At 41.8% G+C, this 15,025-nt stretch overlaps 1 protein-coding gene across 1 annotated transcript in view; it reads right to left on the bottom strand.

Annotated features, from left to right (window-relative positions):
* Window positions 1–15,025, bottom strand: part of LOC126192160 (sphingomyelin phosphodiesterase 4) — a 211,558-nt gene that overhangs the window by 174,464 nt on the left and 22,069 nt on the right. Inside the window, exon 4 of the mRNA XM_049932584.1 lies at window positions 12,577–12,802. Coding sequence (XP_049788541.1) covers window positions 12,577–12,802 — 226 coding nt within the window. The remainder of the gene's footprint in view (window positions 1–12,576; window positions 12,803–15,025) is intronic.

The following is a 15,025-nucleotide window of genomic DNA, read 5'->3' as shown; positions in this document are numbered from 1 at the left end:
AGGGCTGTAAAGAGTCTAGAAATACAAGCAAGAGTAAACAGGAGGAGGAACAAGAGGAAGCTGGAGGAGGAGTTTGCAGAGGATGAAGATAATCCATCCTATGGACCTGGAATGCACTAAAAAGTTAATCCAATCTTTGTCGCTCGATTCCCAAAACTTTTATTTTCTCATACTAATTACATGTTTTCTAAGGATCTTCCAAACATATTTGTTTCAAACTTTCAGTAAATGTTACACAGTACCTTCTGCATAATTTAACACAGCCTTTTTCCAAAAAACTGTATATTTTTGAATACATAAATAAAAAATTGCAAAAAATATTGTGAATTTTCATTACAATTGAAAAAAAAAATCATCTTTAATAACTGAACTAAAATTTTGTAAAATCCCTGTGTTAAGTTGTAGCCAATATTCCAATAAATAATCTGTAAAAAGTTCAACTTCCTACCTCAAATACTTTGTGAGGAAAGATGTAATTTATAAGCGTTATTTTAACATTGCAAGTATAGGGCATTCCGGAGCCCCTTAAAGATGACACTCCGAGTTGCAGACAGGCACAACAAAAAATACTATTACACAGTAAGCTTTAAGCTGAAGCCTTCTTCCTGAAAATGCCAACACACATTTTTTTCCTATGTTCACTGTACACACTTCTCTCTCTCTCTCTCTCTCTCTCTCTCTCTCACACACACACACACACACACACACACACAAAATGTCTATACCTTTTTACATAATAAATTCCTAACATCTGTGTGTAGCACTTCTTTTTCAGCATCCTTCAACTCTTTGATGCTGTAGACATGCCTGGTACAGACCAAATTGACTGCTAGATCATTATTGCCTGCACTAAGTGTCATGTGTTTGGCTTCTACCTGGACTTGGGAGGAACTATGGGAGGGACCAACTTGCATGCGGAAGGAACGAAGCGACAGAAAATTTTGAATAAGAATCGGGAGCGGGCCCCTAAGACCCCACCCATTAAGCATGGTGAGAATGTGATGCTGCCATTTTGTGTCGTATGCCTTCCGCATGTCGAAAAAGATGGCAACCAGATGCTGACAGCAGGCAAATGCTGTACGGTTGGCAGACTCCAGGCAGACCAGATTATTGGTCGCAGAGCGGCCCTTACAGAACCCACCCTGAGACGGAGCCGGAAGGCCCCGAGACTCAAGTAGCCAACTCAACTTCTGGCTCACCATGCGTTCGAGCAACTTGCACAGAACGTTGGTGAGGCTAATGGGGCAGTAGCTGTCCACCTCCAGTGGGTTCTTGCCAGGTTTCTTGCCGGGTCCGATATCCTCATCAATTTTGGGGGTAGGTCTCTCAAAGGAAGTACCTGGGGAGCACCGTAAGAAGCAGCGTCCCCCATCATGGACATGGGTGGAAGAGTCGGTGCGGCCCTGGGAGCCTACTGGAGGTTTAACAAACACAGGGACAGCTGTCGCCAATGGGGACGATGAAGTCACAGTCGCAGCATATGATGTAGTCATTTGAACAGGATGAAGTTGTTCGTATTTCCTCTTTGCATCTTGATAGGTGAGACTGTCCAGGGTTTTTATCTCCATTATATGCCGCTCCTTATGGAGAACAGTGCAGTAAGGTGAGCAGGGCGAGTGGTGCTTCCCGCGGTTGACAGTAGTGGAAGGAGGCACACACGGAGCGCCCGGGTGCAGAGGATGACTGCAACCCCTGAATGTGGCACTAGAGGTACAGCGAGATGACATGTGGCCGAACATCCAGCACTTGAAGCACCGCATAGGAGTAGGTATGTATGGTTTCACGTCACAAGAGTAAACCTTCACCTTGACTTTTTCAGGTAACAAGGCACCCTCAAAAGCCAAGATGAGGGCACCAGTAGCAACCCTGTTGTCTTTGGTCCCAGATGCACGCACCGGACCAGGTGGACACCCCGTCGCTCTAAGTTGGCGTGTAGCTCCTCATCCGACTGAAAAAGGAGGTTGCGATGGAAAATAATAACCTGGACCTTGTTAAGGCTGTTATGGGGCGTAATCGGGACAGGGATGTCACCCAGCTTGTCACAAGTGAGCAACAGCCGCGACTGGGTTGGTGAGGCCGTTTGCATCAAAATCGATCTGCTGCACATATTGGACAATGCTACCACTTCCCCAAACCTACCTTCAAGATGGTCGACAAAAAACTGGAGCTTCATTGCCTGAAAGGTCGCTTCATCAGTCCTGCTGCAAACTACGTACTGAGGTGAATAAGGCTCGCGAGACCTGGTCGCCCTACAAACCTCCCAAGGTGTGGCCAGGGAGGGGAACAATCAGAAATTGTAGGTCTCAGCATCAAAATCATTCCTTACTTGCTTTGAGACTGCTGGGGCTGAGCAACCACCAGCTTCATTCAATTTAACCCATTTCATTGCACATCATCAGCACTGATGCCACCCAAGGGCACCACCCAGCCTCAGCAAGGGCCACCTGGTGGGGTGGCCTTTGCCAGGAGTCCTGGTGCCCCCGAAAGGAAGGGCATCTAGTCCTTGGCATACGTGGGGAGGTCTCAGCTCTGGCATCAGCAGTGAGATCCCTGTGTTGTCAGGGGGCTACCACCAAGAGGGTACATGACAACCCCATCACGACTGACTGGCTACCACGCTGGATTTTGGGTGCCGAAATGGTCCAGAACTGTCGTGGGTGCGAAGGATGGGTCGGAGCAGGAGACGAGAAGTAGGTAACCCATAAGACGTTGGGTGCAAAGCCCGCTACACGACAATAAAGAGCATGCAAGATCTGGGGGCACAATGGACAAACAAAATACACCACGTAAGGCGTCATTCCCCAATTGGCACACACTATAAACAGAAATTTGGAAAAGGTGCAGGTCAAATCTGAGAGTGGACCATCACAGAAAAGTCGAAATGTTGGGGACTCCTTTTAGTCTCCTCTTACGACAGGCAGGAACGGGGCCTATTCTAACCCCTGGACCTGCAGGGGGGGGGGATCGGATTTTCCACAGCACAAAATATAGTTGTAATGACCTGTTCAATCACAACATCGATGGCACCACATGGGGGAGATTCAACGGTGAAAGCAGAGGTGAAGGCTACCCAGTTTGCCTAGTTTAAAGCCCATCTGGGTAGGCAACTGTGGGCATGACGCCAGGGGAGTGACAGGAAGATGGGGGAAGTGTCACTATCACACAGGTCGTCATGTGCTCTGCAGTGGAGAGATGGGGAAGTCCTGGCTACAAATTGATAAATCAATGGCTGAGTAACTACCATGAGCAACACTGCAATGTGTGGTGGCCCAGTATTTAAGAGGCAGAGGTCGAGTTTGGACAGTAAATTTTCGACATCTCTGCCACGGCCAGTAACCATGGTGCTACTCAATAGGAAAATTGCCCATTACCACCTGTTCATTCCTAGGGTGTCCACCATTGTACACCTACTGCAACTCCTTCAATGCAAAGGTGTTCCCTTTTTCTGGTCTCCAGTGTGCAACTGGGTCTTCACCATGTTGAAGGGACGCCTCCGTATAGCACCGTGTCTAGCTACCATCGATCCTAACGAACCACCAGTTTTGATTCCAGATGCCTCGCAGTATGGCATGGGACTGATCCCTACCCCATGGGAATGCAGATGTCTCAGAGCTTGGCTGCTGTATGTCCCCAGTGTGCTAGTCAACAAGGCTCCCAGAACATCATTCTCTACATGACCTCCAGCAATCCAACCCTGGGAACACATCCATGTAGATTTTGCAGGTCTGTTTCTGAATCTGTTCCAGCTGATTGTCATTGACATGTTTTCACGCATTTTCCATACATGGTTCAGTGTTCCTGTCACAACTGAAGACGCTATTCAAGCTCTCTCCACAATTTATTCTGTGGAAGGTATTCTGGTTACTTCTGTTTCTAATAATGAAGCCACTTCCTATCTCAGGCATTTCATGAATTCTATTTGTGGTCAGGATTCACCATGTTCACTCCACTCCCTTTCACCCAGAATCTAACAGGTAGGCCGAGCCCATGGTTCACACTTTTACGGCTAAGATGAAAAAATATCTGCAAGACTCCCCTGCCAAAGGGGTATTAAATTCCTCTGACAGCCTTGCACACATTTCCTGTTGGTTCCCATAACACAGCAGAGATCCTCCACAGGCTCCAGCCAGGACACTGCTCCATTTCCTCCATCCTGGCTCTTGTCCACCATCGTGTTCTGGTGTATTGGGTTTTATGGCAGGGATGGCAGTCTAGATGCATAGTTTTGGTCGGTGACCCACTGGATATTGCAGTCACCATGCGCCAAAATGACCGCTGTGTGTATACAGAGAGTGGTCTGGGAGGTCCAGTACCATTGAAATCAACTCCACATCTGGGTGAGCACCCATCTCCCTGTCCTGGCCACACCACCAATTGCTGGGTGTCACCTACCTGCAAGGGTTCCAGCCTCCTCTTCCACCTGCAGCAGTACCTCCACATGAAGAGCCTATGTCTATGCAAGCTCCAGCAACAGCTCTGCTGGTACTCCAACCAAAGTGCATATCCCTCACCAGTCCAATGTCACAAGAGCAGCCTTAGCCTGCAGCTCTTTGACCTCTCCCTTATGCACTGACGCTGGACATTGTCATGGGCCCCAACTTAAGACTGCCTGTCGCCAGTTCTGTCATCTCATGCTCCAACAGGGAAGTGTCAGGGCTCTCCACATGCTGGCTACTTTCACCTGTGTCCCCAGACTCCACCGACTGTGGGTTTCTTGCACCTCTAGCTGCTAAGGCCTCCATGTACATAGATGCCGTCTCCACATGGGGCCAACCACAGCTTGTCCTAGGAATCAGTAACAGTATGTCCCCCCCCCCCCACCGCCCCCCCCCACCCAAAGGGAAGAGTGGTGTAGTGACATGCATAGAGTCACATCCGAGACTGAGGCGCACAGCTGTAAGGCACACCATAGAAGCGGCAGGTGCAGTCAGAAGTTTGAAGCAACAGAAGCCACCACACGTGGACGTGCACATAGCCTCTCACCCGTGTACTCTACCAGCTGGCCAACAGCTTTGAGAGACAGGTGCAGCCAGCTCTAACACAGTTACATATTTACCTCTGTACGTGTTTTATTGGGTTATTATTGTGAGCCAGTCTGTGGCTAGTGTACCCACTACAATAAGTTTTTTCTACTGTCTTGTCCATTGTCATGTGGAGTTGTCTTGTGGGAATAGAACATTAACTACTTCATGGTTTTTGTTGTTATTTACAGGTAAATGGTAATTTGAAACATAATATGAAAAAGTAAATATAAGAAGCAATCAAAAAGGTCCCATTTGAGAGCACTGCTGCAATGTAGCCCAACCCTGACGCAGGTATACAAGCACCAAAATCTAAGGAAGGGATTAGTGTGGCATTCATGTCTTTCTGACGTGTATGCAGTAAATGTGGAAATATAACCTACGGCAACATTATTACTAAATGCACCAAAACAGGACCAACAGACTGCTATTCTTTCCTTGGCATCCAAGGGACCAAATCCAGATGACATCCTCCAGAAAATGAAGAATGTTTATGGGACAGCAGATCTGTTGAAAACCACTGTTACAGAATGGCGCTGCTGTTTCATGATAATGTACATCCCCTTATCAAAAATGTAATGCCGGAATTATGCCTACTCAAGTGGGAGACAACTGAGCACCTGCCCTATAGTCTGACCTCTCTCCATGCAACTATTTATTATGCCTTTGGGCCCATAAAGGCCATGAAGGGTCAACAATTCCTGTTGCCTGACGATGTGCAGCTGCCAGTTATGGACTTCTGCATGCAGCAGGACATGATGTTTTAAGAAATGGGTATCTTCAACCTGGTGCAATGGTGGGATGACTGCCTCAATGCCCATGGCAATTTTATCTGATTGGTGTACCTATTCTGGACTGTACAGCCTTCAAATAGAAACTTTTTGTTCACCACTTATAATATAAAGTCAATCAAATGAGATTCTTACGAGTAATGCTTTCATGCACAAAACGATTTGTATTTTTGTATGTAGCTATAAAATAATTCACCAATGCTTTGCTATCCTAAGTTAATCCACAATAGTATTCCCCATATTATAATACTGCTGCCATTTACTAATAATTAACAAAAGTTAAAATTTAGACTATGTCCCTTAAAATACAGGGTATGGCAAATCTAAAACCACTATCACACTTGGAAAACTTGACACTACAATATTATTGAAAGCAATTTTAGAAATAACACATGAAATAATGAAGGGTGATGCCCCAGGTCTGATCTTTTTTAACTAGTAACTTTTAAAATATCTAATTCTGAGAGAAACTAATTACTTTCACAAAATCTGCAGAAACTGGGCAACAAATCTAGTTAGATGGTTGGGTCTGAAGATTAAATTCTGACTTTTAGATTGCACAGTGAAGAACTTACGAAATATTCAAATTAGGAGATCTTGTGAGCTAACGAACTTCATGCAAAACCAACTCCACACAATGGTCCAAATTGATAACTTTATAAATATAATAACAAGAATTTAAAATACTTCACGAATGGGAAAATTTGACAAACAAATGTAGACATTGCAATTTAGCACATAATAAAAAAAATTAAGGGTTGTTCACAGAACGTTAAGTTGTCTGAAACTTGCTGCATTTCAAGAGGTGGAGGAAAAGAAGAGTTGATTGCTGCGAGGAACAAGCCAGAAGGTGCACAAAGCAGAAAGTAGAGGGGTGGATTGGCAATCGGTGAGGAGATTGGAGATAGGATAGAGAAAATGAAAAAAGTGTTAATGTAGATGAATGGAGTTAGAGGTGCAGGGACATGAGAGAAGGTGGGGTGGGGGATAGGGGCTAGTGGAAACTGAGGCCAGGAGGACTGTGGTATCAAAGAATTTGTCGAAGGTACAGTTCCCATCTTTGTGATTTAAGAGAAATTGGTATTTCAGGGGTGGAGGTCATTCAGATTGTGTGGGTTGTGAAGCAGACAATAAAGTCAAGCACATTGTGCTCAGCAGCATGTCCTGTAACTGGACAATCAATAATGCTGTTGGTCATAGTTTGGCTGTATCCTTTCATTCAGGTGTTGGTGCTAGTGGTCAAGCTCACATACAGAAGTTGCAGTAAAATCTGTATACGACAGGATTGCTTTCATATGCATTTATATCTACATTCACATTCTGCAATGCTTTCATATGCATTTATATCTACATTCACATTCTGCAAATCAGTGAAGTGCACTGCGAAGGGTACTTCCCACTGTACCAGTTAATAGGATTTCTTCCCAATTCATTCACACAAATATCATGGGTAGCACGTTTATTTAAAATTCTCTGTGCACTGTAGTTAATTTAATCTTATCATCACGAGCACTATGGAAGTGATGTGTAGGGGGTTGTAATATACTGGTCAAGTCATCATTTAAAGCAAGTTCTTGAAATTTTGTAAGCAGGCTTGCTAAGGATAGTTTGCGTCTACTTCAAGCATCTGCCAATTCATTTCTTTTGGCATCTCTGTGATGCTCTCCCACATGCCAGACAAACCTGTGACCTCTCATGCTGCCCTTTACTGTATATGGTTTGAAAGCAATCTGCTTTGTAGACTGCCTGCATTTTCCTAATATTCTATCAATAACTCTAAGTCTGCCGCCTGCTTTACCTATGACTGAGTCTATGTGGTTGTTACATTTTGCATCTTTACAAAGTGTTACACCCAGGTATTTGTATGAGATGACCAGTCCACTGCGACTCATCGATATTTTAGTCATTTGGTACTACAGTTTTCCTTTCAGCAAAGAGCACAATTTTATATTTTTGAACATATAAAGTGAGTTGTTGATCTTTGCAACACACTGAAATCTTATGAGGAGCCAAGTGAATATTCATACCTACAGTTTTTTTTTTCAAACAGTACTTCATTATAATTACATCATCTGCAAAAAACCTGAGGTTACAATTAATATTGCCTGCAAGGTCATTAACATACAACATAAACACCAAGGATCCCCACACAGTTCCCTGGGCACATTTCAAGTTACTTCTACCACTGTCGATGACTCTTGATCCAAGATAACATACTGCATCCTCCCTACCAAAAAATTCTCAATCCAGTCACAAATTTCACTTAATACCCAAATATGATCATATTTTTGATAATAAGCATAGATGTGGTACTGAGTCAAATGCTTTTCAGAAACAGAAATATTGCATCTGCCTGACTACCTTGATACAAAAATTTCAGTACGGCACTTGAGGAAGTGAGAGTTGAATTTCACATGACTGATAATTCTGGAACCCATGCTGGTTGGCATGGAAGAGGTCATTCTGTTCTAGATACTTCATTATGCCCAAGCTCAGAATATGTTTTAAGATACTACTACAAATATACGTCAACAATATTGAACGGTAGTTTTTTCAACCATTTCTGCTACCCTTCTTGTAGACGGTTGCGACCGGTGTTTTATTCCAGTTACTGGGCATAGTTTTTTGTTAAAGCGATCTATGGTAGATTATAGTTAAAACAAGGGCTAACTCGGCCACAACTTCAGTGCAGGGGCTTGGAGCTTTGTTCAATTTTACAGATTTTAGCTGCTTCTCAATGCCATTGACACTAATATTTACATCCCTCACCTTCGCAGTGGTGCAAGAGTTGAGGTGAGACAATACTCCTGGGTTTTCATTTGTAAAAGAATATTTGAAAACAGAGTTCAGTGTTTTTGTCTTTGCTTTTCTACCCTCATTTTCAGCCACTGTTTCATCCATTAGTGTCTGGACACTAACTTTGGTGCCACTAACAGCCTTTAAATATGACAAAATTTCTTTGGGTTTTGCAACAGGTCCTTCCATAATGTTCTGTTATGGTAATCACTGAAAGCTTCACATATTGCCCTCTTGACAGTCAAATGTGTTTTTTTCAGTATTTCTCTATCTAAAGCCCTATGCTTTGTTTTATATCTATCATGTGGTAGTCTCTGTTTCTTTAGAAGTTTATTTGCAGTGACTATACCACAAAGGGTCCCTCTCAACATTAACTGTTCTACTAGATACAAACCTATCAAGTGCACTGCCAACTATTCTTCTACATGCTCCTCTCCAGAGCTAAATACTTCAAGTTCCTTTTTGAAATACGACACTACTGCCTCTTTATCTAGTTTGCTGAAAATGTTAATTCTTCTACTTGATTTAGTGGCTCTTTGTACGTTGGTAACCACTGTTTCTCAACACCGTTGACACTAATATTTATATCACTCATCTTTGCAGAGGTGCACTGACAGCAGTTCCAATGTGGACATCCTCAAAGAGGTCAAGTCTGTTTTTTGCTTCCATCATGAATGGGCCACTGAACAATATGTTCTCTCACAGAATGCATTTATAAATGTTTTGCAGAATGCCTTGTCATGCTCACCACACACAAAACTGTAATTATTCAAACTCCCAAAACTTTAATTATTCAAAGTGATTATCGGGCAATTAACACTTCCTCAAATGATGATGATATGATTGGTGAACTTACTTACTATTGACCTTCGGTTTTCTCAAAAGTTGTGTGTTTTATCTGGAAGTGAGTCTAGTGACTGATAGAAGAATCTGATTACAAGTTTGTGTCCACTCTTGATACTGCATATTGCCCACACAATCTCACACACAGTTTCAATTTCTATCTCTGTGGATTTGAGTTGCTTGTCTATTGTGACAAATACACCATCCCCACTTACTGTTAGCCTGCCCTTTCAATATACGCTTAAACTTCCCCCAAATGCCTCGCTGTTATCAATTTCAGGTTTTACCAGCTTTCTGTACCTAGTATAAAAGGAGCTCCAAAGTTTTTAGGAGTACTTCAAATTCTGACACTTTGTTGTGGATGCCTCAGCAGTTAAGCACAAGGGTTTTAGTACTCTCACCTTTACGGGCCATTTCTTTGAATCACTTCTAAGTCCCCTACAACTACCTGTATGCACCCCAAATGCTACCTGGGCAGAAACCTCCTCTGATATTTAATGCATGCATGACCCATTTAGGTGGGACCCAACAGTTCACAACACAATGGTGCAAGTCCAGAAAGTCTCAGCCCAGCTTGTCACAGAACCTTTTTTCTTTGGCTGAATCCTTCCACTTAGAACTGGGAGGCCATAATCAGTTCTGGGACAAAGCTGCAAATAGTGAGCTTTGTTGCACATCCCTGTGCAAGGCTGATCTTCTCAACCTCCTCTGCCAGTTGCTGGAATGATTTAAGTATGACTTCAGAGCTCAGATGGCAGGCATTCTTTGTTCCCATGTGTGCCAAGATCTGCAGTTGATTGCCCTGTTTCCTGACTGGCTGGTGGAACAGCTTCTTCAAAATGGTGAATGAGGCCCACAGGCATATACACAGAGTCCATCAGTGTTCCTTCACATCCCTTGCTGTCATATCCCTAAGGGATATCATTATTCACCATATATCTGAAGTGTTGACAGCTCATAGACCCCTACCCTTCTGAATTTACTTCCTCTTGACATAGGACACGGCAGGTTTCTCAACAGGTGAAGTGGGTCTTACAGGCTCAGTTCTGGTTTCAGTGAAAGACAGCTCCTTTAAGTAATTGGTTAGGGGGATCAGTATAACATCTTGAGTTCTCCTTGGTCCATTTCTCCCTTGTACAGGTGCCTAGGCCTGCCACAGACAAGTCACTGACAGTAAAGTGGATGAGTGATGGTAAGACCCTGTACGTAACTGTAGAGGAACCTGGATATCCTGTATGTAACTGTAGAGGAACCTGGATATCCTGTATGTAACTGTAGAGGAACCTGGATATCCTGTATGTATCTGCAGAGGAAACAGGATCCACTCAAGCAGATAGCATGTGTGACATCTTTGGTATACATTTGGTACAGAACTCTTGCGACCACTCCCACTAGGCCCATTTGCAGGAGCTTCTAATTATTGGACAGCAGTCATGGTGATTTCCTGCTGCTTATGAATGTCAACTAACCTACCCTGGATTCAAGAACAGCATTCACAGTGAAGCTGCATTGTGGCTAGTGCAATGCTTTAAAGAGTTGTAAAAATCTATAAAATAACCCTATTGATATTCTTTTAATCTGTTAAGCAAAAAATATTAATAACTTCCTTTAAGAACTAAAGCAGTTTGATGGTAAGCAAAATGCATAAGCAACAAACCTAGGATCAAAGTTACTAGTTTCCTGAAGCTTTTATGAGGTGATAGTCACTAACAAAATTGTATTACTTTATGATAAGTGCAGATAATATAAACTCCTTTTAAGGAAAAACTAGATGTAACATTAGTTATAATATGCATTACAGCAACTAAATCACAAATGAAAATTTAATATGAAATTGGTTAAGTAAACAGCAATCACAGCTTATGAAAATTTGAGAGGAGAGAGAGAGAGAGAGAGAGAGAGAGAGAGAGATATGATAATACAACAAAATTAGGGAATGGGTGTTTCGAATGAGGATACTGTTGTAAAAAGTTTTTAAAGACACAATTTATGTTTCAGGCATACAACCGACAATAATAGAACACGTTTTCCACAGCATTCACGATGTTCTAAATTTTACATTGTATTATGATACACGATCAATGTAAGATGAAGCAAAACAATAAACTATTGGAATCTTGAATTTTGAACCAACACCTGAATCTGGCATATGCAGTTTCACGGAAAGGAAAATTTGAAAGTCAACTTGTTTATGTAAATTAAACTGCAAATTACATTTGCCTTTTTTTTACTTAGCTGAAACTATGATAACTTCTACAACAATGTGCCAAAGACGAACACTGGAGCATTATTTTATCACAATCAAAATAATGTAAATTGTGGGGTACAAAGGACGCACATCTTATTTGGGCAGCTAACAACATGCATTACCTTTCACCAGTGGACTTGCATCTGATAGAATGGGATATGCCTGTGACAGGAATGGAATAGGATATGCTAGATGGATAGACCCAAGGCAGATCTTCTATAGAGAAGGGATTGCGAGCAGGTGTGGCACGTGGATGGACCATGATATTACGTTGATTGGGTGGGAGGAGATTTTGGTGGAATTGTGAGAAGAGAAACATGTTCCTCATTCCAGGCAGTCAAAGATCTGGTGGAGACTGCAGTTAAGTTAGGATGCTACTGGCTACATTAGGGTGATATTGGATAATGAGAGGGGGACTCCCTTGTAGCTGGATTGTGGGGTGGTTAGACAAGTAAGGGAAATGGGAAATAGGTTTGTTCACAAACTAGGTGCTTCTACATACTTATACCTAACTACATGGTATCGCAATACCTCCTTTTGGTAATCTATCATCATCCACTGATTCCAAACAATTTTTCAGTTTTATAATGGTCATAGTCAGCTTTTGCTATTCAGTTGTCTATGGGATGCAGAAGAGTGAAGGTATGGGACAGGAGCTGAAAACATACACTCTGAAAGATACAATCCAGCAACACAGACAAAAATGGGAAACCCACTTGGAGAAAATTAATTTTATATTACTGAATAGTTCAATATGATAACTTTTGTTAATGATCACTCACGTCCTGAATAAAACCATTAATATATGAAAACAATTCTGTTGTACTAGAAGAAACAATGTATATATGTACTACTGAGAACTTGCCAAAGGGATTACCTCACTGGAGTATGTCGCACCAATGGTACTGCCAATGCAGGACCTGGCACATGTGGACGCACCTGTGCACCTGGTGCACAAGGCAGAAAATGTGATAGATATTCTTCCGCTACCATAATGTAAACAGAATCCCAAAAGCCTTCACTCGCTTCTGGTGGTCGCCTCAGCTGGAGCCATGGGTCTACCAAATGTGTAGCGAAGTGAGTCATGTAGAGTTCAAATGGATCTTTCAATTGTTAAGTAACATACAAGAAAATTAACAACATTCATAGATGTCTCAAAATGTTATGGTACAGGAATACAAAGTTCGTTATTTACTTAAGGTTTTTCTTCCCTAGGTAACGCCAACAAATATTATAACCTTCAGTTTGAATAGTTGGCTACTAGAGTGAGTCTGAGTGAATTAAATGAACAATGGAATATACAATTATAAATAAATTCCTTTAAAGAACACTTCAAGTATATTTAAACTGATATCTGTGTGTTTGGGAAGTCCTTAGTGAAATATAAATAACTTAAGGAGTAAAAGTAACAACTCACCAAATAGTAGAGGTGCTGAGTCATTGACAGGCACATAAACCTGACTGGAGATGTTGCAAGCTTTCAGATCGAAAAGCCTGCATTATTATCAAATTCCTTAAATTATGTAAATGTTTATACTTTAGACATGCAGAATTAGCTACAGATTCTTAGTCGTTCCTGGATATTTCACAATGAGTACAAAGGGTAGGGCCATAACACACTTTTAAAATTAAAAACAAGCTTTGATGTAAAATTTTTATTCATCAATGTGCTAGTGAAACATACTGTGGATATTAAACAGGAAGATGCAGCACTGGCCCACATGAGATCTTGCAACTTAACCTCACAAATACTTCCTGTGGAAAATCAGTTTTAATGAGCAGATGAACATAACTGTTATGAGTTCTTTGTTCTCATAATAGCAGAAGATGTGCTCACAGAGGCATTTAGAGAGGTGGCACTACTCTACTTTCCTCCACATCACAGATGTTGCCTCCATTATGCAGATATGATAGGTGTCTTTACACTTCCTTAGACGGATTTTGTATTTCCACTCTGAGAATATTTGTCAGTATCTCGCAAGCAACTACTTTTGAGAATGTCAACACAGGCCAATTTTGTCTTATTTTATTATTTCTTATTAATTTTTTTACTCAGGAACAGTGTGATCCAAAGCGACTATCATTGTACAAGTCACTACTTCAGTTCATAGCGTGTTACCAAAAAATTAAAAGATGATAAACCACAACAATGCATCTCAAACAGTCAGTATAACTAAGTAGAAAAATGCAGTGGGAGATTTTTAACTACTGTGAGATATTCCTGTAAAGAATAGAAGTGGTACACCACAAGGATGGCTTTCAACTTAGATTTTAAGATCTCTTTCAGTTTTGCTGGTAGTCTACTGAAAATGGAATCTGCAACTACATGTGGCATATGACTGAGTTAGCCTTCAAAGATATCTTGAATAATTTTCTAAGAGCTTGCTACCCCTTGGATATAATGTAGATTTCAGCATGTCGTGTCTAAAAATACAATGGTTCTCTTTCATAGAAGTGAGACCTTGACAGTAATTAACACCATCAACTGCTGCTGGGATTAAAAGAATGCTTCTCATGATGACTCATGTTGCAGATAGTCTTTTCATTCTGTAGTAACTGCTTTGCAAGAGTTTACCTGATGTACCAGGAAATTTATTTCCTGTAAATGTTCTGGCTAATTTCTCATCGAAATTGCCTGAAATTGTTTAAGATAATCTACAAATATTTCAGTGATGAAATTAACAGGCAATTTCCTTGTCAAGTGTCTGTATATGTGTGGATGGATGTGTGTGTGTGTGTGTGTGTGTGTGTGTGTGTGTGTGTGTGTGTGTGGGCGCGCGCGCGAGAGTGTATACCCGTCCTTTTCTCCCCCTAAGGTAAGTCTTTCCGCTCCCGGGATTGGAATGACTCCTTACCCTCTCCCTTAAAACCCACATCATTTCGTCTTTCCCTCTCCTTCCCTCTTTCCTGATGAGGCAACAGTTTGTTGCGAAAGCTTGAATTTTGTGTGTATGTTTGTGTTTGTTTGTGTGTCTGTCGACCTGCCAGCACTTTCATTTGGTAAGTCACATCATCTTTGTTTTTAGATATATTTTTCCTACGTGGAATGTTTCCCTCTATTATAATCAAATTGCTAAATTCATAGCGTGCCAGGCGGCAGTAAAAGTGTACACCCCTATTGGCATAGTAGGAACTGCGCATGCGCAACTAGGCACACACACAGCCAAGGTCGGCAATACATTTGTAAACTAGAACCACAACACAACCCAATTGTGATTTGTAAACAACATTTCAGGTTACCATTCACTGATCGTTTTTCTGACACTAAAGGACACAGTTACTATTCTCTTGAATTAGCCACTGAAGTAACATCTATTACAAATTAT

The sequence above is a fragment of the Schistocerca nitens genome, chromosome 1 (assembly GCF_023898315.1).
Source record: "Schistocerca nitens isolate TAMUIC-IGC-003100 chromosome 1, iqSchNite1.1, whole genome shotgun sequence".
Taxonomy (NCBI): Eukaryota; Metazoa; Arthropoda; class Insecta; order Orthoptera; family Acrididae; genus Schistocerca; species Schistocerca nitens.
This window is presented reverse-complemented; position numbering and strand designations above follow the sequence as displayed.